This window comes from Nerophis ophidion, linkage group LG02, assembly GCF_033978795.1.
Source record: "Nerophis ophidion isolate RoL-2023_Sa linkage group LG02, RoL_Noph_v1.0, whole genome shotgun sequence".
Taxonomy (NCBI): Eukaryota; Metazoa; Chordata; class Actinopteri; order Syngnathiformes; family Syngnathidae; genus Nerophis; species Nerophis ophidion.
This window is the reverse complement of record NC_084612.1, coordinates 31,984,523-32,010,825: the sequence shown is the minus strand read 5'-3', so window position 1 is coordinate 32,010,825 and position 26,303 is coordinate 31,984,523. Positions and strand designations below refer to the sequence as shown.

The window sequence follows — 26,303 nt, the reverse complement described above, 5'->3', positions numbered from 1 at the left end:
GACTACTTGGTCATGCATACTTTTCAATCAATATTTCAAAAAAACTGACAAATCAATGGTAAATAAGCTGCTATATAGGAGCTTCTAGCTATGAATGTCTTCATACTGTTTATTTTTAATCTAAACCTCATTGTACGTTTACATAACTTTCCAACTGTGTGGCGTGAAACACTCTCTGATATAGTTTTTAATTAATATACAGTATTACATATGCATCAGCACATCATGTTCCATACACTGGTCATACTTTTTAAGAAAACATTACAATTACAATAAAAAAAACCTTAACAATCCATCCATCCATCCATTTTCTACCGCTTATTCCCTTTCAGGGTCGCGGGGGGTGCTGGCGCCTATCTCAGCTATGCTATATTATATTATATAATGTATTTAAATTGTTGGGTGTACAATATATGTCATGAAGAGCCATACTGTATCTACACTTTTAATTGGCTCTTCCTGGCCACCTTAGTCATTTTATTTGTCCACACTATATTCAAACGTTTTAAGTATACATAGCATTATCAATAATGAATATGAGAAATGTTTGGTAAATTGTAACAGAAACATGTACTTTTTTCCATCTAGTCTCTAAAGTTAGGACCAGCTTTCCTCGCACAAAATAAAACCTTTAATTAGATAATCACATGTACATAATTTCAACATAATTATGAAAATGTGGAGTTTGCATGTTCTCCCCGTGACTGTGTGGGTTCCCTCCGGGTACTCCGGCTTCCTCCCACCTCCAAAGACATGCACCTGGGGATAGGTTGATTGGCAACACTAAATTGGCCTTAGTGTGTGAATTTTGTCTGTCTATCTGTGAGATAGACCTTGAGACCTCCGATTTTGGGGGGGAGGTTAAGAGAGGAGGAGTATATTTACAGTTAGATTCACCAAGTCCATCCATCCATCCAGTACCGCTTATTCCCTTTGGGGTCGCAGGGTGCGCCGGTGCCTATTTCAGCTACAATCGGGCGGAAGGCGGAGTACACCCTGGACACGTCGCCACTTCATTGCAGATTCACCAAGTCAAGTATTTTATATATAAATAAGAATTACTTGACTTTCAGTGAATTCTAGCTATATATATATATATATATATATATATATATATATATATATATATATATGTATTTTAATATACATATATATATATATATATATATATAAAATAAATACTTGAATTTCAGTGTTCGTTTATTTACACATTTACACACACATAACACTTATCTACTCATTGTTGAGTTAAAGGTTGAATTGTCCATCCTTGTTTTTCTAACCAAATGCATATACAGTAGATGGCAGTATTGTCCTGTTTAAGAGTGTCACAACATTGCTGTTTACGGCAGACGAACTGCTTTACGGTAGACGAAAACGGACTGTGGTTGTTGTGTGTTGTTTTACCGCGCCGGGAGGATTTTAATGTGACCGCCTAACAATAAACCCACATAAAAAACCAAGAACTCGCCCTCGATCATTCTACAGTTATAACGTCATTGGGCAGACACGCTCTTTATATTGTGGGAAAGCGGACGTGAAAACAGGCTGTCGACACGTCACTTAGGTCCGCATAGAGCTGGAGGGGGTGTGGCCTCTAGCTCCGTCTGAATTTCGGGAGGTTTTCGGGAGAGGTGCTGAATTTCGTGAGTCTCCCGGAAAATCCGGGAGGGTTGGCAAGTATGGATAATTGACAAATGTACATTGTGGCAGGAAAAAAAATTGTATTTCGCTCCCTCTAGTGTCCAGATTTGGGTCCAGCTTTATCTGCCTACATATTAACTCCTTTATTTTGGGGGAAAGTTATATATTCCACTTATCAACAAATGCAAATTTCATAGTGATGTTATATTCAATCATCACCCATTCTCAATTACTGAATGCTACCGTGCAGGGCAACGCTAGTCTTGTTCCTAAATTGGCCATGTCTAATTTCTGGAATTTATTTTTAGTTTGTATCAGTCACTAATGCAGTGACTTTTGATTATTTTCCAGCATGGTTTAAGTCACCACAGTTACTAAAATTTTCCTTAAGTTGGTTTTGGCATGTTTAACGTTTAACTGAGTCCATACTTGATGGTATAATGTATTGTAACCGGTGTGACCCCCCCCCCCCCCCCCCCCCCACGTTGTCCGAATCTCCCCAAACTTGTTCCACTAGTTTGTTCTACGTTTATGCTGGTTTGTGTTGCAACAATGTTTTTCTTGTGCAGTTACGGTTTTTAAGTTATATGTATTTATGTTATTAACATGTAATACACGTGTTATTATACATAACTAACCCCTTCCCCACAACTATGTCAACATTTCCACAAGCGTGTCCTATTCGTTTGTGCTGCAAAAACTATTACAGATTTTCAATGACTAACGTTTTGTGATTTTTACCTGTATTACCTGTAACCCCCTCCCCATGATGTACCATGAATTGATTAACGTGGACCCCGACTTAAAAAAGTTAAAAAACTTATTCGGGTGTTACCATTTAGTGGTCAATTGTACGGAATATGTACTGTACTGTGCAATCTACTAATAAAAGTTTCAATCAATCAATCAAACCCCCCACCCCCTGTCAAAATCTACACAAACGTGTTCCAATGGTTTGTGCTATGTTTGTGCTTCAGAAATCTTTGGTCAAACTGGTATTGGGATCTTTCTGTGTGGAGTTTGCATGTTCTCCCCGTGACTGTGTGGGTTTCCTCCGGGTACTCCGGCTTCCTCCCACTTCCAAAGACTTGCACCTGGGGATAGGTTGATTGGCAACACTAAATTGGCCCTAGTGTGTGAATGTGAGTGTGAGTGTTGTCTATCTGTGTTGGCCCTGTGATGAGGTGGCGACTTGTCCATGGTGTACGCGGCCTTCCGCCCAAATGCAGCTGAGATAGGCTCCAGCACCCCCCCGCAATCCCGAACGGGACAAGCGGTAGGAAATGGATGGATGGATGGGTAGCCAGCTAGACCCCCACCTTCTCAAAAGTGCTCTGTTATAGCTTTTATTTTATTTTATTTTTAACGTTTTATGGAGGTAATTATTTATCACAATGTGTTAATAACATAAAAACTATTATAGACCAACAGGACAAACGATTGGGACAAGTAGGGAAATTTGGTCAAAGTGTACGTGCGTGTGGGGGGAGGGGGGGGGCAAAAGTTACTGCTTGATGTTTTTCTTCTCTTAACTAAGTCTAGTTACTGACGTCTGTCACTCCAACAGGTTTATAATGGCTGCTAGCCAGAACTGTTTCTCTTCAGCATGTTAGGAAATGTTTCCGTGAAGTGAGTCTTTGCCTCTTTGGTGATGAAACGTCAGGTTGAAGCCGGAGGCAGGGAGGAGGAGGAGGAGCTGCCATTGCTCTCCTTTCTAAACCAGTGATGGGTCGTTTGCAAACGAGACGACTGTTTGAAGTAAGAGAGCCAGGTTTTTCCGTCTCTTGAGACAGGGGAGAGGGAGTGAACATCACCACATTATTAGAGACCAGTTGAGGAAAATGAGCAATATCTGACAATCTGAATGACAATCTTTGCCAAAACCCTGAAAAAGTCTTGATGCGTTTGATACCGGTGCATTTTTTTTTGTTACGTTTTGTTTTATGTTTTGTTAATAATGTCGTTTACTTTATCAGCTAGGTATTTTACAATCATGTTTTATCTTGGAATATTTTTAATCAGAAAATGTGTTTATTTTACCTTATTTTGGTAATTAATCGATTTAAGCAATTCATGTGGCTCCAAAAGAGTCGACTCTGTGTGAAGAGCCGAGACAAAACTGCCGACTCCCTTGAGAATGTCAACTCAGCGGCAGCTCGTAGGCTTAAAGTCTTAAAGGTGCAGAAGTAAAGTCGCCTCATGACATCTAATGGCCGGGAGGACACGGGGAACATAACACCACGTTATTCACCTTCGGAAGAGTCAGTTTAACTTTAATTTTTTTCATCTGGTTCAGCTTTGTCTTTCCCCTCCAAAGCAACAAGTGGCAGCAACGCCCCGGGCTGGTGAGTGAAATAAGTCAGCTATCAGGAAACGTAAGCAAGTTGTAGCATCTGTTAGGACTTCGTTTTTAGCTTTTTCACTTTTGTTGTAGTGACAAAAAATATACTTTTTGGCTATCTACGCCCACTAATGTCACTTAGGAAAAGATTTTACGGCACTTTGAGAAAATTAGCTTCTCCACCTGCTTCTGTTTGAAAATAGTGGAGAAGTTGAGGTAATAGTCCACACCAACATGTCTGATGGGGTAAAGTGACTATTTCAATGATATAAACATGAACCATTACTTATTCTACCTAATTAACTTTCCTTTTACTCATTCTGCTGGGACTTAACCTGTTATGTAGTTCCTTCAAAGTTTGGTGCTTATTTACACGTTGTGTTATTATTTCCTATTTACTAAGTATTGGTAATGGTGCATATATGCAAAACTTCACTTTTTCCAAATTTTGTTAAGTGACAGCCCAAAAATTAATACAGTCCTTTTTGTCTTCAAAATTCTACACACGATACACTATAATAAAAATGTACTCTTAACATTTGTTTTAATTCCTTTTTCAAATTTATTAAAACAAAAAAATGACACGTACATAAGCATTAACAGCCTTCGCTCAACACGTTGTTGATGCACCCTTGGCAGCAATTACAACTTCAAGTCTTTTTGAATTAAATGCCACAAGCTTGGCACACCATGTCTTTGGGCAGTTTCGTCAGGATAAAGGGAAATATGAATACAGCAATGTGCAGAGACATCCTGGATGGAAACCAACGCTTCCCACCCAGCTTGAGCGGTTCTGCAAAAAGGAATAGCCAAAGAGAAATGGCCGTAACATCCCAAATATAGGTGTGCCAAGCTTGTGGCATGGTATTCAAAGAGACTTGAGGCTGTAATGGCTGCCAAAGGTGCATCAACTAAGTATTGAGCAAAGGGTGTGAATAATTATGTATATGCAATTTTTTTAAGTTTTTTGTTTTTGTTTTTAATACATTTGCCAATTAAAAAAAAAAACATTCAACATTGTCATTATGGGGTATTGTCTGTAGAATTTTGAGAACAAAAATGAATTTATTGCATTTTGGAATAAGGCTGTAACATAAAAAACATGTGGTAAAAGTAAAGCGCTGTGAATACTTTCTGGAAATTTTGCAAGGCAAAAGAAACGTACATATTATTTGAAATACAATTTTTTGGGGAAATAAAACATTGAATAGGCTCCAGCTTGCCCGTGGCCCTAATGATGATAAGAGGTATAATAAAGGGATTGATAGAGCTACATTGAATTAATTGTAATTAAAAATAATAATTGTTATCAATTATAATAATTAAACCCTCCAGGTACTCTGGCTTCCTCCCACCTCTAAAGACATGCACCAGGGGATAAGTTGATTGGCAACACTAAAATTGTGTGAATGTGAGTGTGAATGTTGTCTATCTGTGTTGGCCCAGTGATGAGGTGGCAACTTGTCCAGGGTGTATACCGCCTTGCACCCGAATGCAGCTGAGATAGGCTCCAGCACCCCCCGCGACTCCGAAAGGGACAAGCGGTATAAAATGGATGGATATAATAATTAAAATGAATGTATTATCATTTTTATTTGTATTGTGTTAGCTTCAATTTTATTTATTGCAATTATTACTACTAATATTCTCTCTTTGTATGCATGTGTTTTCTTCTCTTATTTATTTGTTTGTGTAAAGCACTTTGTGCTTGCCACTTGCCTGAACAGATTTAATTTAATTTGAAAAAAAAATGTTTATAGGTACAATTCACGTAAAATCAAACCTTGCCGGGGCTTCACGGTGGCAGAGGGGTTAGTGCGTCTGCCTCACAATACGAAGGTCCTGCAGTCCTGTGTTCAAATCCAGGCTCGGGATCTTTCTGTGTGGAGTTTGCATGTTCTCCCCGTGAATGCGTGGGTTCCCTCCGGGTACTCCGGCTTCCTCCCACTTCCAAAGACATGCACCTGGGGATAAGTTGATTGGCAACACTAAATTGGCCCTAGTGTGTGAATGTGAATGTGAGTGTGAATGTTGTCTGTCTATCTGTGTTGGCCCTGCGATGAGGTAGCGACTTGTCCAGGGTGTACCCCGCCTTCCGCCCGATTGTAGCTGAGATAGGCGCCAGCGCCCCCCGCAATCCCTAAAGGGAATAAGCGGTAGAAAATGGATGGGATGGATCAAACCTTGCCATATTTCGATACCTTTGATGCTCGTGACGCCACGTCCAGTTGCAGACAAGACACCGGCTCAAATACTTCGCGAGGAAACAATCACTCAAGCAGACTGCTTCTCGGTAATGTTATACCTTTTAATACCAACAAAGCACATATGCATAATAGAAGACATTCAAACTTAAAGTAAGGCTACACTTTTCTAAAATATGGTAGCTTAATGCGAATTTACATTGGCTTTATCGTATACATGCTACCAGTTAGCATTTTACTTTGATAAATCAACACCTGTAAATTTGGTAGTGGAAACTACAACTAAGATGCACTTTACAATCAAACACATGGTGTGTAATAAATACAATACTTATAGTACAAACACTTTTTAGGGCACAACAATAGAAAGACTGGCACGTTCAGCTTCATGGCAGAGGCTACTCTCTAGCTAAGTAACTGCCATCTAATGTCCTGGAATTGCATTTACATGCCAAGTCTACTATACCTATATCCACTTGCAAATGGGATGAAGTCTAATTAAACATGCAATAAATAACAAATGGACAGCACAGTTATTATAGTTAGCTCATTTTAAATCTTAAAATCCGATTTTATTGGTAAACAAATTATAACACACACTAATGTACTGCAATTGTTAGTTTAATACTGGTATTGGTTCTCAGGTAACAGGAATAGGTACTATTTCGGTTAATTTAAAAAAAATTCGAATTCGTTGTGTGTCATTTTTAATAAGGATATACGTTCAATATATTGTACTCTGATATCACCTCGGGGTCAAAGTTGGACCCTGTAGCGATCTTTACTGGCCTGGTATACAAAGAGAAAAAAAGACGTTATCAATCTTTTTAACTGGGGCTACGGTAAAACAAAACATCGCGAGCCAGATACTGAGGCAAGAAAGTAAAATTCAACCGGAGTTCTGAGAGCAACATGTGTTCTTGTCTTACAAAAGGGTTGGGAATGATGGACAACATTCCAAAAAAGTGCATTTCCCCTTTAAAGTTAAAGATAAACTATCTTTCTTTAAATGCATTGAAGACTTTGTCATCCAAATACTTATAGGGTTTTGCTGTGCCTGTCACTCACGTTTATCAAATCATCCTCATTCTGACGTCTGAAAAATCACCAATCATGAGTCAGTATTCATTTGATGTGTTTTGTATAGTGTTTTGATTTGATAGTTTGCTTTGCTTTGTTTTATACATTGGTTGTAAAGCATTTGCAACCAGCACTTCATTTTATAATGGTCCGTGACATATTCTAAATACAAAATTAACATGTACCAGATTAGAATACTCACACACAAAAAAAAAAAAACAGACCTGAAAACCCAAACGACCACCAACGTCTTACTGTATATGGTCTTGATGTTTTCAAGACGTCCTGTAGTAAAGTAGGGTTTTTGTCAAATGTCCATTTTTTGTGTATAGCAGATCAGTAGTAGAATACACTGAAAACTGGGGTGCCCTCATTTGTTCTTATATCCGTGTTATAGCTTCCAAGTTAGACAGCTGCCCAGGATAGATCCTCTGCTTCTTCCTAACAAAATGATTAGAACTGCCCTTTATTGGCTGCTCTGCATGGAAAATATAACTTAGCTTGTACTTGCTCGAAGGCTGAGCGAACAATACGTAGTAAAATGTCCTAGTTCAAACCCCAGCCGAGTCATACCGAAGACTATAAAAATGCGACCCGTTACCTCCCTGCTAGGCACTCAGCATCAATGGTTGGAATTGAGGTTAAATCACCAAAAATTATTCCCGGGCGCGGCCACCGCTGCTGCTCACTGATCCCCTCACCTCCCAGGGGGTTATCAAGTCTGATGGGTCAAATGCAGAGAATAATTTCGCCACACCTCGTGTGTGTGTGACAATCATTGGTACTTTAACTTTAAAAGCTATTTTAGCCATACTAGTACACATCTTTGGGTACTAGTGTTAATCAAGTTGTTTAATGTTATTTTTCATTGGAGAACATTTCTCAATGTTCTCAACTTCTTTTTCCGTGCCATGATAAGTAGTTGACTGGTCAATGTAGATTGAATCAAGAGGTCCTCTGCTTTTAGCCTTAATTGTGTCAAAATGCATACGATTATTGACTTTAACACAACAGGCACATTTCTATAGCTCAATTAATAAATTGATATTATAATTGGTGAATTTTTAATGTCCTTCAAGTTTAACTGGATTTGTCATAAACAATTGTACAATCCCCTTTGGGAAACATTTCTGATACATCCTGTGTGAGGTGTGCAAGGCAGCATGGTTGCATGTTGGAGAGGAAATGTGTGTGTGTGTGTGTGTGTGTGTGTGTGTGTGTGTATTTTTGTGTCTAAAACCTGAGGCAACTCGTTACCTGTCAAGAAAATATGAATACAACGTGCGCACAATAAACAAAATAAACTGCTACGACCGTGACAAAACAGTAGCGCGTATCTTCATGAGTATGAGCCTTGTATACACGTTTCATTAACCTTTCTTGAAGAAACTTGTATTTTGCTGATAAACACAACATCTAAAAGAAACATCTGGTTAGCTTGAATTGCGCAAGGCGTATGTGTCAATTGAGACAAGCTGATAATTGCAATAATGACCCAAGAGAGAACGACAGCAATTATTAGCTTTTTCAGTGAAGGCCTAAATCATACACAATAAATCAAATACTAATTACCAATACGTTGCTCTAAGTTCATTCTGATTGGTGGAGTTTCCCAGTACAGCAAAACGTTTGCCTCTTTGCTTCCTCCTGAGTTCCGCGGAAGTGTTGCATACTTTTCTTTTTTCATTTCACCATGATACATAAATGTTGCCCTACTCTTCATTGTTATATTCACTTGCGATTACATTATGGCATCTTTAAGTAGCTCTGGTTCACCCTGTTGATTTTTTCTTAAGGATTTTTGCTTGACTCTGTCACTTATTGAGCTGTGTTAGTAAGTCTCACAAAAAATAACAGGAAACATACACAAGAGTGAGTTGCGTCACTTTGATCCTACACTGTACTTCTCCCATGAGTGAGTCTCCATTGTAGTCAGTCCTTTATCACAGCAGATTACAGTATTTTTTTAATTGTAGTAGTGTGTGCAAGCTTTCACTAAGTGATACATAATTTTTGAATTGCAATTTCTGACAGAGGATTGAATAAAAAAGCATGGACAACTGCCAAAGGCTGAACTTGTTGCAGTGGATTACAGTGAGACAATTCGGATCCAATGAAGGTGAGGTAAAAAGTAGAAAGCAACAGGATGTGGTGAGAGTAAGCCATCCATCCATTTTCTACCCCTTGTCCCTTTTGGAGTCGCGGGGGTGCTGGAATCTATCTCAGTTGCATTCAGGCGGAAGGCGGGATACACCCTGGACAAGTCGCCACCTCATCGCAGGGCCTACACAGATAGACAGACGAAATTCACTTACATTCACCCACTAGGGACAATTTAGTTTTGCCAATCAACTTATCCCCAGGTGTAAGACCTTGGCAGTGGGAGGAATCCGGAGTACCTGGAGGGAACCCATGCAGTCACAGGGAGAACATGCAAATTCCACATAGAAAGATCCCGAGCCCGGTGTCAAGCCAAATTTTTGCCCAGCCGAAATAAGTGCGCAGGGGGGGTGTGCGCATGCCCGGACCTGCGTGCGCATGCGTGCACCTGCGCAGTCCACAGGTGCACCGGGCAGTTTTTTGGCAGGGCGGCGTCATTGTCAAACCAACGTGTGTGTAGCGAGAGAGAGACTGTCCACTATTTTTAAAAGCTTAACTCACCAAAATTAAAACTACTGATTTTATTTGTTTCATCCTGCTGTTTCTCCATATTTAATAGCCTAAAACAATATATATCACAGTAACTTTGGTATGATACGGTTATTCTTTTAGCTAACAATATCAGCAAATCCACAGGAGGAATTATTTCACAAGCCGTCCCATACACACTTTATACAATAGGGTGGGCATATATTTAGCTCTTAAGGCACTAAATATATGCCCGACACGCTTGGGCACTTATTTGGCAGCGAACACTTATTTGGCTTGACACCGGGATTAAGCTCAGGACTACTCAGGCCCTTCGAATTGTGAGGCACATGCACTAACCCCTGTTCCACCGTGCTGCCTGAGATTAAGCCAGTGCTTTTCAATTATTTTGTGTTACGCCTCCCTTAGGAAAAAGAAAATATTTAGTTTCACTCTCCACCTTGACTATAAATAGTATGATTTGTCTGTAAAATTGTGATGAAAGTACCTCTGCATAACATTGTAAGTTTATTAACATTAAAGAAAAGAACACACCGGCCTTTCCTCGTCCTCCACCGAGGTTCCAGTGAAGCCAATTGCTACATACGCTTCAGCATATTCTGGTACGGAAAAAAAAAATCATGATCCCCAAGGTCACACACACCCACCCCAGGAAGCCCAACCCCACTATTTGAGAAGGACTCGATTAAGCTAATTAGCTCAGGCAGTATAGCTCGCTTGTATATACAAGAATGAACAATGCGCTTGTCACACAGCTGAAGTCAACTGATCAGAAGTTATACTGACAATTAGAAATGCATGATTGTGTCTCACCAGACATTCCTTAATTGATTATGACATGTACTGTACATGTACCATAAATTATTCACTTAAACCGCAAAAGGACATGAAGTTACCTGGAAACAAACCATAATTGGTTCGAGGTTGTAATGTTAATTGCCGAATAGTGAAAAATCGTTATGTGTAACTGGTGCATTTTCTCACCTGAATAATCATTTGGAGTTCTTGATACAGTATTATTATTGAAAACCACAGTACAGCAAGGGACTGATTTAGTAAAGTTCTGCTTGTATTAAAACACATGCAAACTTGATAGCGCACGCGAAGCAATCTACTAAACTTGTGTGTAGAGGATTGAGTCTCTTAAATGAGCAAAATTGAGAGTGCAATCCATTTAGTCTCCTTGCCTTCATTTATATGCAGAACATATGATGATTATTAGAACACCCACAATACTGGGAGGAGGAGAGCCTAATGTAATCTTGTAGCACTTGCAATGTGTTTTTATTTTCAAAGCTAAAACTATTTTGAGTCTATATTTAGCACTTTTCAAATGTGTGTGGAGGCTGGCACAGTTACGCACAAATGGTTGTGAGAAAGGAGGGGATTGCGCTGCAAGGACAGACTATGGACAGAGAATCCTCCATCTTACGTGTGCGTGTGTCAAGAGATTATGACTGTCAGAAAAAAAATATAATAGACATGTTGTCTACTCAGTAATGTAATTTTATAATCATATAGCTGCTGGATGACTTAAGGCATTGACTAAGACTATTCAAATTATTGGTTTTGATGTCCACTAGCATTTTGTTGTTAGTTTTATTTCATATCAGAGACGTATTATCAACAGTTATGGGCAGTATCAAGCTACATGTTGCGAAGCTACATAGCTTAACTACATTTCCCAATAGCTTGATGAAAGCTTAACTACTTTTTGAACAAGTTGAAATTCCTGTAGCGTAGCTATTTTTAGCCCCATGTAGCGAGGCAGCTTACATCATAGCTACAAGTTGCAAATAGAGAAAATTGACTGCAAATACAGCTACAAAATATACGGAAAAATACAATGACCTGGGTGAATGAAAACATCCATACATACGGACAAAAGTCATGATGATGTAAGTTTTCATTTGTTGAGTCACAATTGACTAAGGTTAAGACGAAACATTACAGACTGGCCAATCATAGGCAAAATAAGGCCAGTCGTCGAAACCAGGAAACAAAATCATATCAGACACATGACGACAAGGGAGTAGGAGACAGAGGGACGCTTCAAGCTGACGACTCAAAAAAATACTTGAAAATGGCAGAGGGATTCTCTCCCGCAGATTAGTTTTTTCCTTTAGTGATTAAGACAATGTCCAGAAACAAATAATGCGTGTCCTTAGCCATATCTGGACAAATGTATGTGTGTATGTTTAGAGAAAACAATGCCCAAAACCTTATTTTTAGTTGTTTACTCTGCAAACCAAAATCATAACTCCTCCCTTCATCTAAAATGTCCACACAAAGTTGAGGTCATGAAAAGTTTTACTGCACATAACCATTATCAAATGTTCCCAAACAACACACAATTCTTTTTTTTTTTGTCAAGCTATAGATAAATGCTGTTTTCTTACTGAAGGCAGAAAAAATGTATAACATTATAGAAGTTGGCCAAAGAAAAGGCAAACTAAAATAAATATATTGGGTCCATTTGTACACTCTCAGTTACATCAACATTGATATTGTACATGTGGGCCCGTAGATATAAATGCCGTTAAATGTGAGTCTGTAGCTTAATGCATGTCATACTGGGGGTCATATATGTTTTTGTAGCTTTGATGTCGCAAGCTACTTTTGCCGTGTAGCCTGTAGTGTAACTTGCTACAATTCTCTGGGACGAGCTTCCCATGTACCTTAGCTACATTTAGTCTAGAGTAACTTTTAGCTGAGCTTATTATGTTTTCCAAGTAGCTTACCCATCACTGATTATCAGTCAGTATATATGAAAAACTATCTTACAACATGCATTTTCATGCATTCCTGCGTGCATTTCTGGCAGGCCGCCCTGGGCTAAATTGGTCCCTAAGCATAAATGTATTTTTATGTAAATATGTGAAATGTATTTTATTCTTCTTTAATCAAACTTGAATTTAATTTGATGCAGGTTTTATCCTGAAACTAATTATGTACTACTATTTATACCATATTATATTATATTATATTATATTAACTTATATTATATTATATTATATTATATTAGATAGTACTTTATTTATTCCTTCAGGAGAGTTCCTTCAGGAAAATTCAAATTTTCAGCACAATCCCATTCAAGATCAGACAAACATTACAGGGAGACAGAACAGGATCGCTGACGGGTCTGCCGGCTTCCAGCGCCCCTTACAAAAAAGATGAGATACAGGTAAACAAGGGAGGGGGGAATGGGAGAAAAAAATAGAAGATTAAAAAAAAAAAATACAATTTAAAAATCGATCTAAGCCGGGGTCCAGACTGAGGGCAAGGGAAAAAAACAACAACTCATAGCCATAGTACACATCCCTCTCACATGTGTGTAAGACGGAAACATCAAAGAACAGAAAGGACATTAAAGACATTAAAGCAGCGGGTACAACCAGCCACTTCTACATACAGCTATGAATAAAAAGTAAAAGAAAAATATACACTGTGGTGGCCTCTGCGGTGTTCCACGCCATCGTCCGCTGGGGTGGAGGGAGCATGACCAGAGACAGGAGCAGACCCAACAAAGCAACCAAGAGAGCCGACTCCACTCTCGGCCGCCAACCAACTCTCGGCCAGTGTCCAGTCCGCATGGATGAGCGAGGATACGTCCGAGGAGACTGAGGTGTCCGACACCTGCTCACCCAGCCAAAACACTGCGAAGCCTCTCCGTCCCGGCGCTCAGTGCTTGCTCCGCAGCCCTGTCTCTTCATCTGCATCTCCTCCAGTTTCTCCATTCATATATAAATATAGTATTTATAATATAATAATTATGATAATACTTTTATTGTGCCCACCTCCAAAGACATGCACCTGGGGATAGGTTGATTGGCAACACTAAATAGGTCCTAGTGTGTGAATGTGAGTGTGAATGTTGTCTGTCTATCTGTGTTGGCCCTGTGATGAGGTGGCGACTTGTCCAGGGTGTACACCACCTTCTGCCAGAGTGCAGCTTGGATAGGTTCTAGCACTCCCTGCAACCCCGAGAGGGACAAGCGGTAAAAAATGGATGGATCAATTGATTTTTTTTGTGCAAAATGAAAATTGTAACATTATTAAAACAATGTAGATGTGATAGGCTCCAGCACCCCCCACGACCCCAAAAGGGACGAGCGGTAGAAAATGGATGGATGGATATTTATAGACCTTGTTGCGACAGCATTCCTAATGGTCGTTGAGAGGTGGGCATTGATTAGTTATAAGTTTGAATGACGTGGTATTCCTGATAAAATACATTGAGATCCAGAGTGCAGTTGAGGTCATTTTAAAAAGGTTGTTGGTAAAGTAAGAAGATGTGATAAATGTTATGATCAAAATTGAGGTGTTCAACAAAAGTATGGCAAGTCCATTTCTTACTTTCTCCTATTACTTATTTCCTCCATGAGAGGTGAATGGACACTGCCCAAATACTTCGTAAATTATGTTATGTCACAGCCATTCCCATGTCCAAGTGACGAGCACCTTCCCTAACCTGACAAACACCCCCTCACACACACTGCACCAAAAAACCTAATTCTGTCTCCTACAGACTTTGCTATGTCACCTCCGACTGCAGAATGGGTTACCCCTCCAATTGCGAGGCCCTTTGGTCAATGCGTGCTGTGTTTAGAGCGGGGTGGCCCTGATTTCTTGATCATTCCAGGCACACCATCACAACACCGGCGCCTTCCACAACGGACCTTCTGTTTGCTAAAAATAGATTGTGTTGTCTACATCATTGGTTTTCAACCTTTTTTAAGTGAAGTACCCTCTGTGAACATTTTGTTAATTCAAGTACCCCCTAATAAGAGCAAGGCATTTTTGGTTGAAAAAAAGAGATAAAGAAGTAAAATACAGCACTATGTCATCAGTCACTATGTCATCAGTTTTTGATTTATTAAATTGCATAACAGTGCAAAAATATTGCTCATTTGTAGTGTTTTTTCTTGAACTATTTGGAAAATAAAATATAAAAATAACTAAAAACTTGTTGAAAAATAATCAAGTGATTCAATTATAAATTACTTCTACACATAGAAGTAATCATCAACTTAAAGCGCCCTCTTTAGGCATTGTAATAGAGATCCATCTGGATTCATGAACTTAATTCTAAACATTTCATCACAAAAAAATAAATCTTTAACATCAATATTTATGGAACACGTCCACAAAACATCTAGTGGTCAACACTGAATATTGCATAGTTGCATTTCTTTTTACAGTTTATGACATTCAGTGTGACCCTCAGTGTGACCCGTATGGCTGTTGAACAAGTACGTCTTGCAGCCCCTGACGTAGTTCTGCACAAATCTCATACAACATGTTACAGAGCCGGCACATTGGTTATGTGATGTAGAAGCGTGCACGATGACATGTAGTAGAGTAGTAGTCCTCTTCTAGGGGATGCTTGTAGGTATGCTAAGGGCCAAGTGAGGTTATTTAAAAAATTATTATAAAAAATAGCAGCAATTCATAAATCCTTCATAAATATATTATTGAATATATTGAATATATACTTGCCAACGTGAGGGTTGGCAAGTATGTTGCTAGGGCGGGAAAGCCATTCATACAAGGTGAATTCATTAAAAAGTGCATGTTTGATTTTTTAAGAAATCTTTTCAGGCGACCCAGCCTCACCCAGTTTCTGCATCCAGTGGCCCCCAGGTAAATTATGTTTGAGACCCCTGGCGTACACTTTTAAGAGATCTCGCGAAACCGCGCATAATCAAGTGATAAGGGGAGTTGTAGTAAGGCGAACCGCCAACACCAACCACTCATCTGCTTTACCGGCCCCAGTATCAGCTAGCATTTGACACAAACCCCCATACCCCTGTATAACTTCCCTGGATATACCTATAAATTACTTTTAAATTTTGGATCTCCGGATAGGGCTGGGCGATATATCGATACACGCGATATATCGCGGGTTTGTCTCTGTGCAATATAGAAAATGACTATATCGTAATATTCGAGTAGACGTTCTCACGCAGTTGTTTTTAGCTGCGGGCATTACACTACAGGCTCTCCTCGCTTATTCCTGTGTCTCTTTCTCACAGTCAAGCAGGCGCACATTCTTACATACCTCACATACGTATACGCCCTCGCCCAGCAGAGGGGCGGCGGCGTGGGTAACGTTAGCTGGGATGCTAGCGGGTTGTTGCAAGAGAAAGAAGGTGCGAATCTCGTAACAAATGAAGGAAGAATTAATTCCCAAGAAAAACAGCACGTGATCCATCTAAGGCGGTGGTTCGGCTTCAAGCGGGAATATGTCGAATAGACAACTTTAATTTGTCATGTGTGGGGCACAAGCGTTGCTACTAAAATTAGCATTACTGCTAATATGTAGCATCATTTGAAAAGTCACCTGCTAATAACTTTAATAAATACAGTTTTAGTAAATTGACTTAGTTGTGATTTCCTTCTCTGCATGAAAGTTTAAAAGGAGCATTTATTAGTGCAGTATGAACAAGAATGTTTTAATGTCGACACATAGAATCACCATACTGCTGTCATTATATGTATCCAGTGTTCATTCAAGGCTAAGGCAAAATACTGAAAAATATATCGTATATCGCGGTATTAAAAAAAGGCAATATCGCCCAGCCCTACCTCCAGAATCAGCATGTTCTGAAAAACTTTGACAAGTTGAGTTTATGTCCGTCGCTGCCCAAAAGTGTAAAAATACGATCAGCCTTGAAAACAAAGTATTTTATTTTAAAAATAAACCAGATAACTTATTTTGTTTTTTGTGCATAACTGCCTGTCCAACACTAGCAGATTTTTAGCTAACTTGTACAGACGTATTGCGGCGACCGGATAATACAAAAGCTTTACATATATTTAGCACAGGAATGTGTAACGCAGTGGTCGAAACTGAACACATTGACTTAGAAAAAACCGAAACGCGTTCTGCTGCAGTTAAGAATCCAGTGGAAATCCGGGCCCGCCCACTGGTAGTACTCGCAATTTTATAGTTTTCTTACCCTGTTTAGCACGTGGTATTTGGATCTTAGTTTAGCTCAGTATAACTCGCGGGATTTTCGTACTGACCACTGAGCCAACATTTTCAACCGCATCCGGAGGTAAATAAAGCTGCTGTATGTTGACTACTAATAATACTTTAAATGTGTCCCCTGCATTTATTTACTTGTAGAGTTACTAAAATCTATATTAGAAGATGTCCTACAGTCACAGCTGTTGATGTTTATGTTTGTTGACTCTGTTGGTTATTCAATTTGGTAGACCAAACACACCATAAAAGTGTTAATTGAATTGCGGCTCTACATTGAGTATTTATGGAATGTTCCAAATAAGACTGTGACCAGTTTTCTGAACATAAGTCATTTGAAGTCCCCTCAGTGAAAAGTAGTTAATTTATTGAGCCAATATGAGATTACAATGTTGATTACATTATTGTAAAATATGCAACATAATTTTGCAAAAGTTACATCATCGCTTGCAGTGGCTCAGTTGAATTATAAATAAGTAAGTCGTTAGATTGGGACCAAGTAATTGGTTCTTGGCATTCAAGAAGATTAAAGTGGCTCATTTCCCTGAATAAAAGCACATTAAATAGAAAAATCTTAAAGTTTGTGCAGTGTAAACGCGCCTAATTTCTCAGCTGTTCTTGAAAACAGCATTGGTGGTTATATACTAGCGTATGGACCCTCAGATGCGGGTATGAGCTGTTAGTATCATTGTGAGTGAGTTCATCATGAATCTTGGTTTCGCGAAAGGGCTTTAAGCTGCTTTTGGCTCCAGATGAAAGGATCAATGGGGGTAACACTGAAAGAATGTGAGGCTTGTTTGAATGCTCTTCCTGCACACTGGTCATATGATGCATCCGCGCATTCTTTTGGCTGGAATTAGCTGACCATGTGAAGTGAAAAAATGGACCGTTGAGTAAATCTAATTATCGTGTGTCCTTGTGGAGCCATGAGTACTATATAGAGTACTTTCCATCATAAACATAGTGAAGAGTATGTCTTACATGAAGCCTCTATGAACATGTGCAATGTTCTTAGTATGTAAATGTTTAATTTAATTGCGCAAAAACATATTTTTGCAGAATTTAGGGTATGCAAGAATATGGTTAGTGTGTATTTTTAGGACTGATCAAAAAAGGCACCAAGACAGGTGTCCTATTTTAGCATTTATCAGTAGAAAGGAAATGCCCTCATTTTGTGACGGTCACAATGTGAAATGGAGACTAAGGCAATGAAGATGGGAGCCAAGTGTAGACGTTCAGCTTTACTTTAGGAGGTTTCACTAATATGTTAGTGGGCACGTCGTTCTATTAGCAGCGCTTATGCCCATGTTTGTCTCCACATGATGTGGTGTTCTTTGGAACATGAGCCGTTCTGCTAGTTTAACTGTTACTACAGCTGTAACATGTTTTCTTATTATTGTTGTTATTTTATTTTTTGTAAGTAATTTTGGGCAAATGAAACAATATTCTGTATTTTTATTTTTAACTTTTTTGTAAAGTGTTCTATTTTGTGTGTGTTTTAGGAATCAAGCTCTCACTATGTCTGATGGAGAATATGATTACCTCATCAAGTTCTTAGCCCTGGGCGACTCTGGTGTGGGAAAGACCAGTTTTCTCTACCAGTACACTGATGGCAAATTTAACTCTAAGTTCATCACCACTGTCGGAATTGACTTCAGAGAAAGACGAGTGGTAAGCTAAGGCTATTTTCCTTGGTAATGAACAAATAAGCAAGGGTGCTTTTCCTCAGGAAGTCCATTTAAAATACTGCTGGGGTAGAGTTTATTAATATTTACTCTTTTTTTATTACTTCGTGTTCTGGTGTTTGTTCCCTTTTTCGGACCAATGAGGGATGCCATAAAACCAAATGTTGTTATGATCAACCCCCTCTTCCTGTTCAGTGTCTATCTAGAAATCTGGCCATCCACAGCTATCCATGGGACTCTTGTTCTACATGCAGTACATTCCAACACATAAGTCAATTGGAGTACTGACTAATAATGTTTAACAGCAGGCGGCAACCTCCTACCATCAGCAAACACCTGAGTAGAACTAATATTTACTTTCTTAAACCCCTCCAATCCTTGAACTTCCACAATCAATCAAGGACATGTCCATAATTTACCATCTTTTTAAATATGTTTTTTGGACCACTGTAATTTTTAATAACACTGACTGAAGTTCAACCCAAATTACATAATTGTTAACTCCAATAATTGTAAAGTTCAACGTAACTAAGTGCAAAGAAACACAGGGCCGGATTTAATAAAAGTTTGTGTGTACTTAAACACGTGCAAATCTGATAGCACACACAAAGCTGATCTAGTAAACATGTGCAAAGGGGATTGCCTCTGTTAAGGTGTGCAATCCATTTTGTGTCTCTGTTTTATTAATATGCAAAATATATGCTGATCAACAAAACACCCACAATACTGGGAGGAGAAGTTGCAAATATAATTACTTAGCACGCACAATGTGATTTATCAACACTCCTCACCGTCTAGCGAGCACTTTTTAGTTTAGTTGTAGTTTAGTTTTCTTTAATTTGACACAACAGTGGGAACCTCAGCAGGCCCGGACACAAAAAGAATTGGCAGATTGTTATCTCCATCACCATCGCCACACAGGGCTGCAGATGGCCTGACGAGAATTGTCCGTCCTACTTTTGTGTGTTAACATTTTGGACGGACAGTAATAAAAAATATTAGACATAATCATCTATTCAGCAACATATTTTATAATTTCATAGCTGCTGGTGGATTTAAGGGGCTGATTAAAACAGATTCAATTGATGCACTTTGGTGTCTGCTTACGTTTTTTTATATTGTTAATTTTTTGTATTCAGGAAATATATTATTGTAATATATCTCCCACATCAAACAACATCTTTCATTGTGCATTTTTTTGCGTTTGAGTTCAGATGCACCGGTGATGCGATCTACAGCCTCACGCACAGAATTAAGTGTGAATGTGCATATGTTTCTGTTGTATAAGTTGCGATTCAGAAAAAGTGTTATAGATTATTAATGTGTGCTGCTGGTTCAAATCATTGCACACAAGTAGGAGCAAAGTAACATTAATGTGCAGAAAAATGATGAAATAGCCACGTGTACATGGACAAATGTATTTAATCTGATCATCATTCGGATTAGAATGTTACTGTGTACATTGACCATGAAAAAAATGATCTCATTGTGACGTGCAATTTTATGTGTCACACTTCAAATCAGAATACTTTATTTTGACATGCGCAGAACGTAACATAAACGGAAAGGTCTATTATTGTCTGTGCTATGATGCCATCTTATGACCGAGTTTGCTCACTGCAGGTGCTAAAGAAGCAGTAGACTTCCACTGTAAACAAACATGGATTTGTGCATTTCTGCTTGTTCTACGTTATCACGGTATTTATCATTTTTATCACTCCATGATTACATCCCGGGCTTCACGGTGGAAGAGGGGTTAGTGCGTCTGCCTCACAATACGAAGGTCCTGAGTAGTCCTGGGTTCAATCCCAGGCTCGGGATCTTTCTGTGTGGAGTTTGCATGTCCTCCCCGTGAATGCGTGGGTTCCCTCCGGATACTCCAGCTTCCTCCCACTTCCAAAGACATGCACGTGGGGATAGGTTGATTGGCAACACTAAATTGGCCCTAGTGTGTGAATGTGAGTCTGAATGTTGTCTGTCTATCTGTGTTGGCCCTGCGATGAAGTGGCGACTTGTCCAGGGTGTTAACGCCTTCCGCCCGATTGAAGCTAAGATAGGCACCAGCGCCCCCCGCGACCCCAAAGGGAATAAGCGGTAGAAATGGATGGATGGATGGATGGATTACATCCCTGAGGCCAGTACATCACCACCGGGAATATGCTTTCCCAAGCCTGCTTGGGTCAACCTTAATCGCCTTTGTACTGGAGTCGGCCTCTTCCGCTCAACTATGTGAAAATGGGGTACGGCTTCATCTAGGACATGTGTGTGTGGTGCAGAGGAGCAGACTGCAGACCACATCATAACATCCTGTCCCATATACCGCCATCCTGATGTTAATCGTGGTCTGGCAGCTGTGGACGAGAGCTTGGTGCGATAGACTTGCCCAGCTGTATAGTGCAGTGGTTCTCAAATGGGGGTACGCGTACCCCTGGGGGTACTTGAAGGTATGCCAAGGGGTACGTGAGATTTTTTGAAAATATTCTAAAATTAACAACAATTCAAAAATCCTTTATAAATAGATTTATTGAATAATACTTCAAGAAAATATGAATGTAAGTTCATAAACTATGAAAAAAATACAACAATGCAATATTCAGTGTTGAGAGATAGATGTTTTGTGGACATGTTCCATAAATATTGATGTTAAAGATTTATTTTTTTGTGAAGAAATGTTTAGAATGAAGTTCATAAATCCAGATGGATCTCTACTACAATCCCCAAAGAGGGCACTTTAAGTTGATGATTACTTCTATGTGTAGAAATCTTTATTTACAATTGAATCACTTGTTTACTTTTCAACACGTTTTTAGTTATTTTTATATCTTTTTTCCAAATACTTTAAGAAAGACCACTACAAATGAGCAATATTTTGCACTGTTATACAATTTAATAAATCAGAAACTGATGACATAGTGCTGTATTTTACTTTTTTTATCTCTTTTTTTCAACCAAAAATGCTTTGCTCTGATTAGGGGGTACTTGAATTAAAAAAATGTTCACAGGGGGTACATCACTGAAAAAAGGTTGCGAACCACTGGTATAGTGGTTACACCTCTAATCAACTTCTTTATCCAAACAAAGAAGAAGACACACTGTTTTATTTTTTGCGCACGCTGCCTTGCGGGTAGTATATGCATCCTATTAAATCAGGCCCTTAGTCTATCGCACGCAACACACCAAATAATAGTACACTTTATTTTATTTTTGCACATGCTGTTTAAAACAAGGTTTTTTGGTTCTTAGGACCAACATTTAGTACACTGATCACATTTCAGCAACAAAAGGAACAATGCTATAGAAACGAAACTTGGATGTGTTTTAGAGTAGTCGGTGTTTGGGATGTGAATCTTACAACAACTCAGGGTTCAATTGGAGTCCGATTCTAGGGGCGACAATTTGATTAAAAATGTATTGTCCGGTCAACACGATTTTTTATTCAAACTGTTTCTCGCAGTTTATTATTTACTACGTAATTGATACAAACAAATTACAAAACAGGTTACAAGTTAAAACACTGTTTTTGGCTGCTGATGTATGATGAGCATTGAGATGGGCAATCTTTTTTTTTTTTCAAATCAATTCTTGAATATTTTTAATCAATTTAATAATGTAATAAAAAATAATTACAATTCAAATGTAATAACAAATTACAGCTTGTATGATTGTATAGATTACTATACACTGAGGATGATGCTACTCACAGCCATTTTTGTTGAAATAGATGGCAACACAAGTGAGTAGCAAGATCATTTTGTCTTGCCTACTGTGTCTGCTAGTATAAAATAGAATATATTATGTATTATGTAATAATATTCATAATATATTATGAAATATGTATTTTGTCTGTTATTTTATGTATTTGTGTAATGTATAATTTGTGGCAGTGAGTGGTCTACTAAGCTATAAACTATATATTGTCCCACAAATTATACTGACAGCATTGTTTTGGGACCAAATTAAGCACAAACAATATATAATATTAATAATGCGAGTAACCCCTTAAAATAAATAAACATTTATTTCTAATTAGTATTTTTTACGATTGTAAATGGAAGGTCAAGGACTTTTAATTATTCTAAATACGTAAACAATCAATCAATCTCTGTTAGCAAAAATTGCACTTCAATAAATAATTAACATACTGAAGTGCAGATTTTTGCCAGTTGGAAAAGGTGGGTTGGGTGGTTTGTTTAGTCATCTTTTTTTGCTGCCATCACTTTCGGCATACTGAGCTGATGAACTCATTTTTCTCATTTGGTTTGAAGCCCCCAAAAAATATATGATATAGTTAATTTGGAACTATGCTTAACCAAAACAAAACAGCCAGGCTCTTTGATACAGTGGAGATGATCGTATGCTTTATGCTAGTGTGTAGCTCAGTGTTCTTCATTAAACTGCACTCGTGATGGGAGATTGTGGCTTAATGGTGAAAAGTTAGCAGTGAACGTGTCTTTTAACAGACGTACAATTCCACCGGTCCTGATGGCTCATCAGGTCGAAAACAAAAGATCCACATGCAGCTGTGGGACACGGCAGGACAGGAGAGGTGTGTCCTCCTAACACTTTTTCAGTTTTCTTAATGGTAAATTAAATTTAGTTGTTTTTTGATTACTACATCTTTTTTTTTATTGTCAGGTTTCGGAGTTTGACCACTGCCTTCTTTAGGGATGCTATGGGTTTTCTCCTGCTGTTTGACCTCACCAATGAACAAAGTTTCCTCAATGTCCGAAACTGGATGAGTAGGTTGACACACACATAATATTTTTAAATGCTTGTTAAAAATAAAAAAGTATTTCCACATATATTCACCCTTACTTAAGAATAAATTGTGCTCAGTTTCCTATTTCATTAAACTTATAAATACAAATGGAGAAACAACTACAAAACTGAATGTTGCTGATGATCCTGTGTCACCTTTCTATTTATATTCTTTTACAGTTTCCAGGTCTTTTTGTTCACCGTATTTTCATGTACCGCAGTACCTCAACTTACAAACATAATTGGTTCTGTTACAGAGGTTCCTAACTCAAAACACTTGTATCTCAAATCCACGTCTCCCATTTAAATTAATTTAAAATCAATTGGTGCTGAGCCTTCCAAAATGTAATTTAACATGTAACACATGCTGTGATAAGGTGGCGACTTGTCCAGGGTGTACACCGCCTTCCGCCTGATTGTAGCTGAGATTGGCACCAGCGCCCCCCGCGACCCCAAAGGGAATAAGCGATAGAAAATGGATGGATGGAACATGTACTATGCCTCTTGAAAAGAAAAAAAATACTTTTTGATAATTTTATCAGAAAAAAAATCAATAGAATGTTAACAACTAAACAATTACAGTAGTTTTATAAAGTAAATTAATAATAAATGGACAGCATTTACCTTGGAGAGTGGAATTCTGCGTTATCTCCTTTGAGCTGCTTCTCTATATTTTTATCGATAAATGTTTGCAGTTTAGATATCATGTTAACATCCTTGGCTGGCATTAAATTCATACCGCTTCAATATGGTGTCGACTATTTATGCTACTCTTCAACTGCTTCATCAAGTTAGCTAGCAACATGCTCTGTCATGCTTTTGATGATTTCTTTCTTTAATTCATTGGATATCGTCCACGTCTTACTAGCACTGTCCTTCACACTCACTTTCTCCCTTCCCATGCTTGAAAAACAAAAGTTATGTCCATCTCTAGCTATAAGCTAATGCTAGTGAGGAAGACTAAATGTTTTAGTTCAAATCTCACGGGGTTCACCATTGCATTTGCTACGCCAGAGCACCCTTAAAGTGAGGTGACACTGTAATCTAAGTGAGTCTACTATGTCACGCGAAGTAAATACTATTGTTTCTGTCAGGCCAGTTACAGGTTCATGCTTACTGCGAAAATCCAGACGTGATTCTGTGTGGCAACAAATGTGACCTGTCTGAACAGAGAGCCGTGAGGGAGGATGAAGCCCGAGACCTGGCAGAGAAGTACGGGTAGGTCTCACTCATTCCCTCATTCGCACACAAAAACCTCTCCCACGAACATTTGTCAAGGAGGCAGTGGCCAACATGTTTGCTAAAGTCAGTGAGAGAAGTACGCCAAACTCTATAGGCCCTCCTGGAAAAGTCAACATTTGTCCACATGTGCAAAGTATCCTGCTCTGGCACACCTGTTCTGAAAAGTAAATATTGTAATGGATGAGAACTGTATCAAGTGTTTTAAAAGGCTTCTTGAGGAGATTAAACACAAGCCTGGTTATCTTTGCTAGACTGTGGCACAGCACACATCATTCGCAAATAAGGTTTTGTTTGTAATTTTAGTAATGGTTGGTTCTAAGACAACTGCACGTTTGTCCTGTTCATTCACAAGTTCAATGCAGGTAACATTCCTTTTGATGTTCACCAGAATCCCTTACTTTGAGACCAGTGCTGCAAACGGCCAGAACGTCACTGAGGCGGTGGACGTCCTGCTCGACCTCATCATGAAGAGGATGGAACGATGCGTGGACAAGTCCTGGATCCCCGACGGCACTTTCAGAACGAATGGAACCAACACTGCAGACTTGGCAGAGAGCTCCAACAGTAGCAAATGTGCATGTTAAGAGTGTGGACAAATGTGAATGACTGTTTTAGGCTTCACATGCAAATGATACACCATTAATAACATGCTGTGTAGTTTGTCACTATGTGCCTTTGTAATAATAGTTGGACTTTTGTGACTTTATTGCTTGGGGTGGGGATATTTATTTACCTTAATGCTAAAAGGTCCAGTCATGAACATTATACAGTACATAACACAGTTCCAATATGCAACAGAGTATGTTGCCATAAATATGTGGGTAATCGTATTAGTTACTAAAACGTTATTAGTATTTCTTGCAGATGTACTGCATTTCATTCCAATGCTGCAATATTCATTTTCCCAGCCAAAAAGTATTCTGGACTAAATGATGAAAACACGAGGCAAGTTGTTAACGCTTCAATGAATACAGTTAGTGTTCAATTAAATTAATCCATTGACATTGTTTAAGATAACATCAGTCTTAAACTGTATGTGCTAATTGATTATTTGGCAGAATATTCCACAACAATAAGCAGCAATTGTGTGCCTTTTAAGTAATAAAGCACAACTGTGCTATATTGATCACAAAATAAGATAATCCATCCATCCATCCATTTCCTACCGCTTGTCCCTTTTGAGGTTGCTGGGGGTGCTGGAGTCTATCTCGGCTACATTCGGGCGGAAGGCGGGGTACACCCTTGACAAGTTCCCACCCCATCGCAGGGCCAACACAATACATATCATTTAACTGTTTAACTTTTTTTTTACATTCTGATTGAGAATAATCAATTAATAACATTGAATTGAAAGAGAAAATTGTCATTGAGAAGCAATTTAATGCTTCAAATACTTCTCATCTGTTTCTGTATTCTGGTTTAACATTTGCAGGAGTTATATTTACATTCACCATGTAGTTAAAACACTGAAATACAATTGTTGTCCAAGAGTTTTCTTTTGAAAGTCTATTAACTGTTACTTTGATACTGTATGTATAACACATTCCTCAAAACATATCAGTCAACTAATTCAGCAAATACAGAAGAAATGTGTAATTGATTTGTTGAATGAATCCCAATTTGTTCCATACACTTAAAAAAATGTTACTTTATTTAAATAAACATTTGAATTTATTTGTAATGCACCATGTCATTTGGTTAATATGAGCATG

At 38.6% G+C, this 26,303-nt stretch overlaps 1 protein-coding gene across 2 annotated transcripts in view; it reads left to right on the top strand.

The window, feature by feature from the left end:
- The window catches only part of rab27a (RAB27A, member RAS oncogene family), a 29,043-nt gene extending 2,778 nt beyond the window's left edge, over positions 1-26,265 (top strand). The window contains exons 1-6 of one of the 2 annotated variants that reach the window (XM_061881684.1): positions 3,784-3,989; positions 18,409-18,577; positions 23,052-23,137; positions 23,227-23,330; positions 24,444-24,567; positions 24,980-26,265. In XM_061881684.1, the coding sequence (XP_061737668.1) occupies positions 18,425-18,577; positions 23,052-23,137; positions 23,227-23,330; positions 24,444-24,567; positions 24,980-25,175 (663 nt within the window). In that variant the 5' untranslated portion in view covers positions 3,784-3,989; positions 18,409-18,424 and the 3' untranslated portion in view covers positions 25,176-26,265. Of the gene's footprint in view, positions 1-3,783; positions 3,990-18,408; positions 18,578-23,051; positions 23,138-23,226; positions 23,331-24,443; positions 24,568-24,979 lie in introns of those variants that run through there. The other variant, XM_061881692.1, reaches the window with a different exon arrangement.
- Positions 26,266-26,303: the final 38 nt, after the last annotated feature.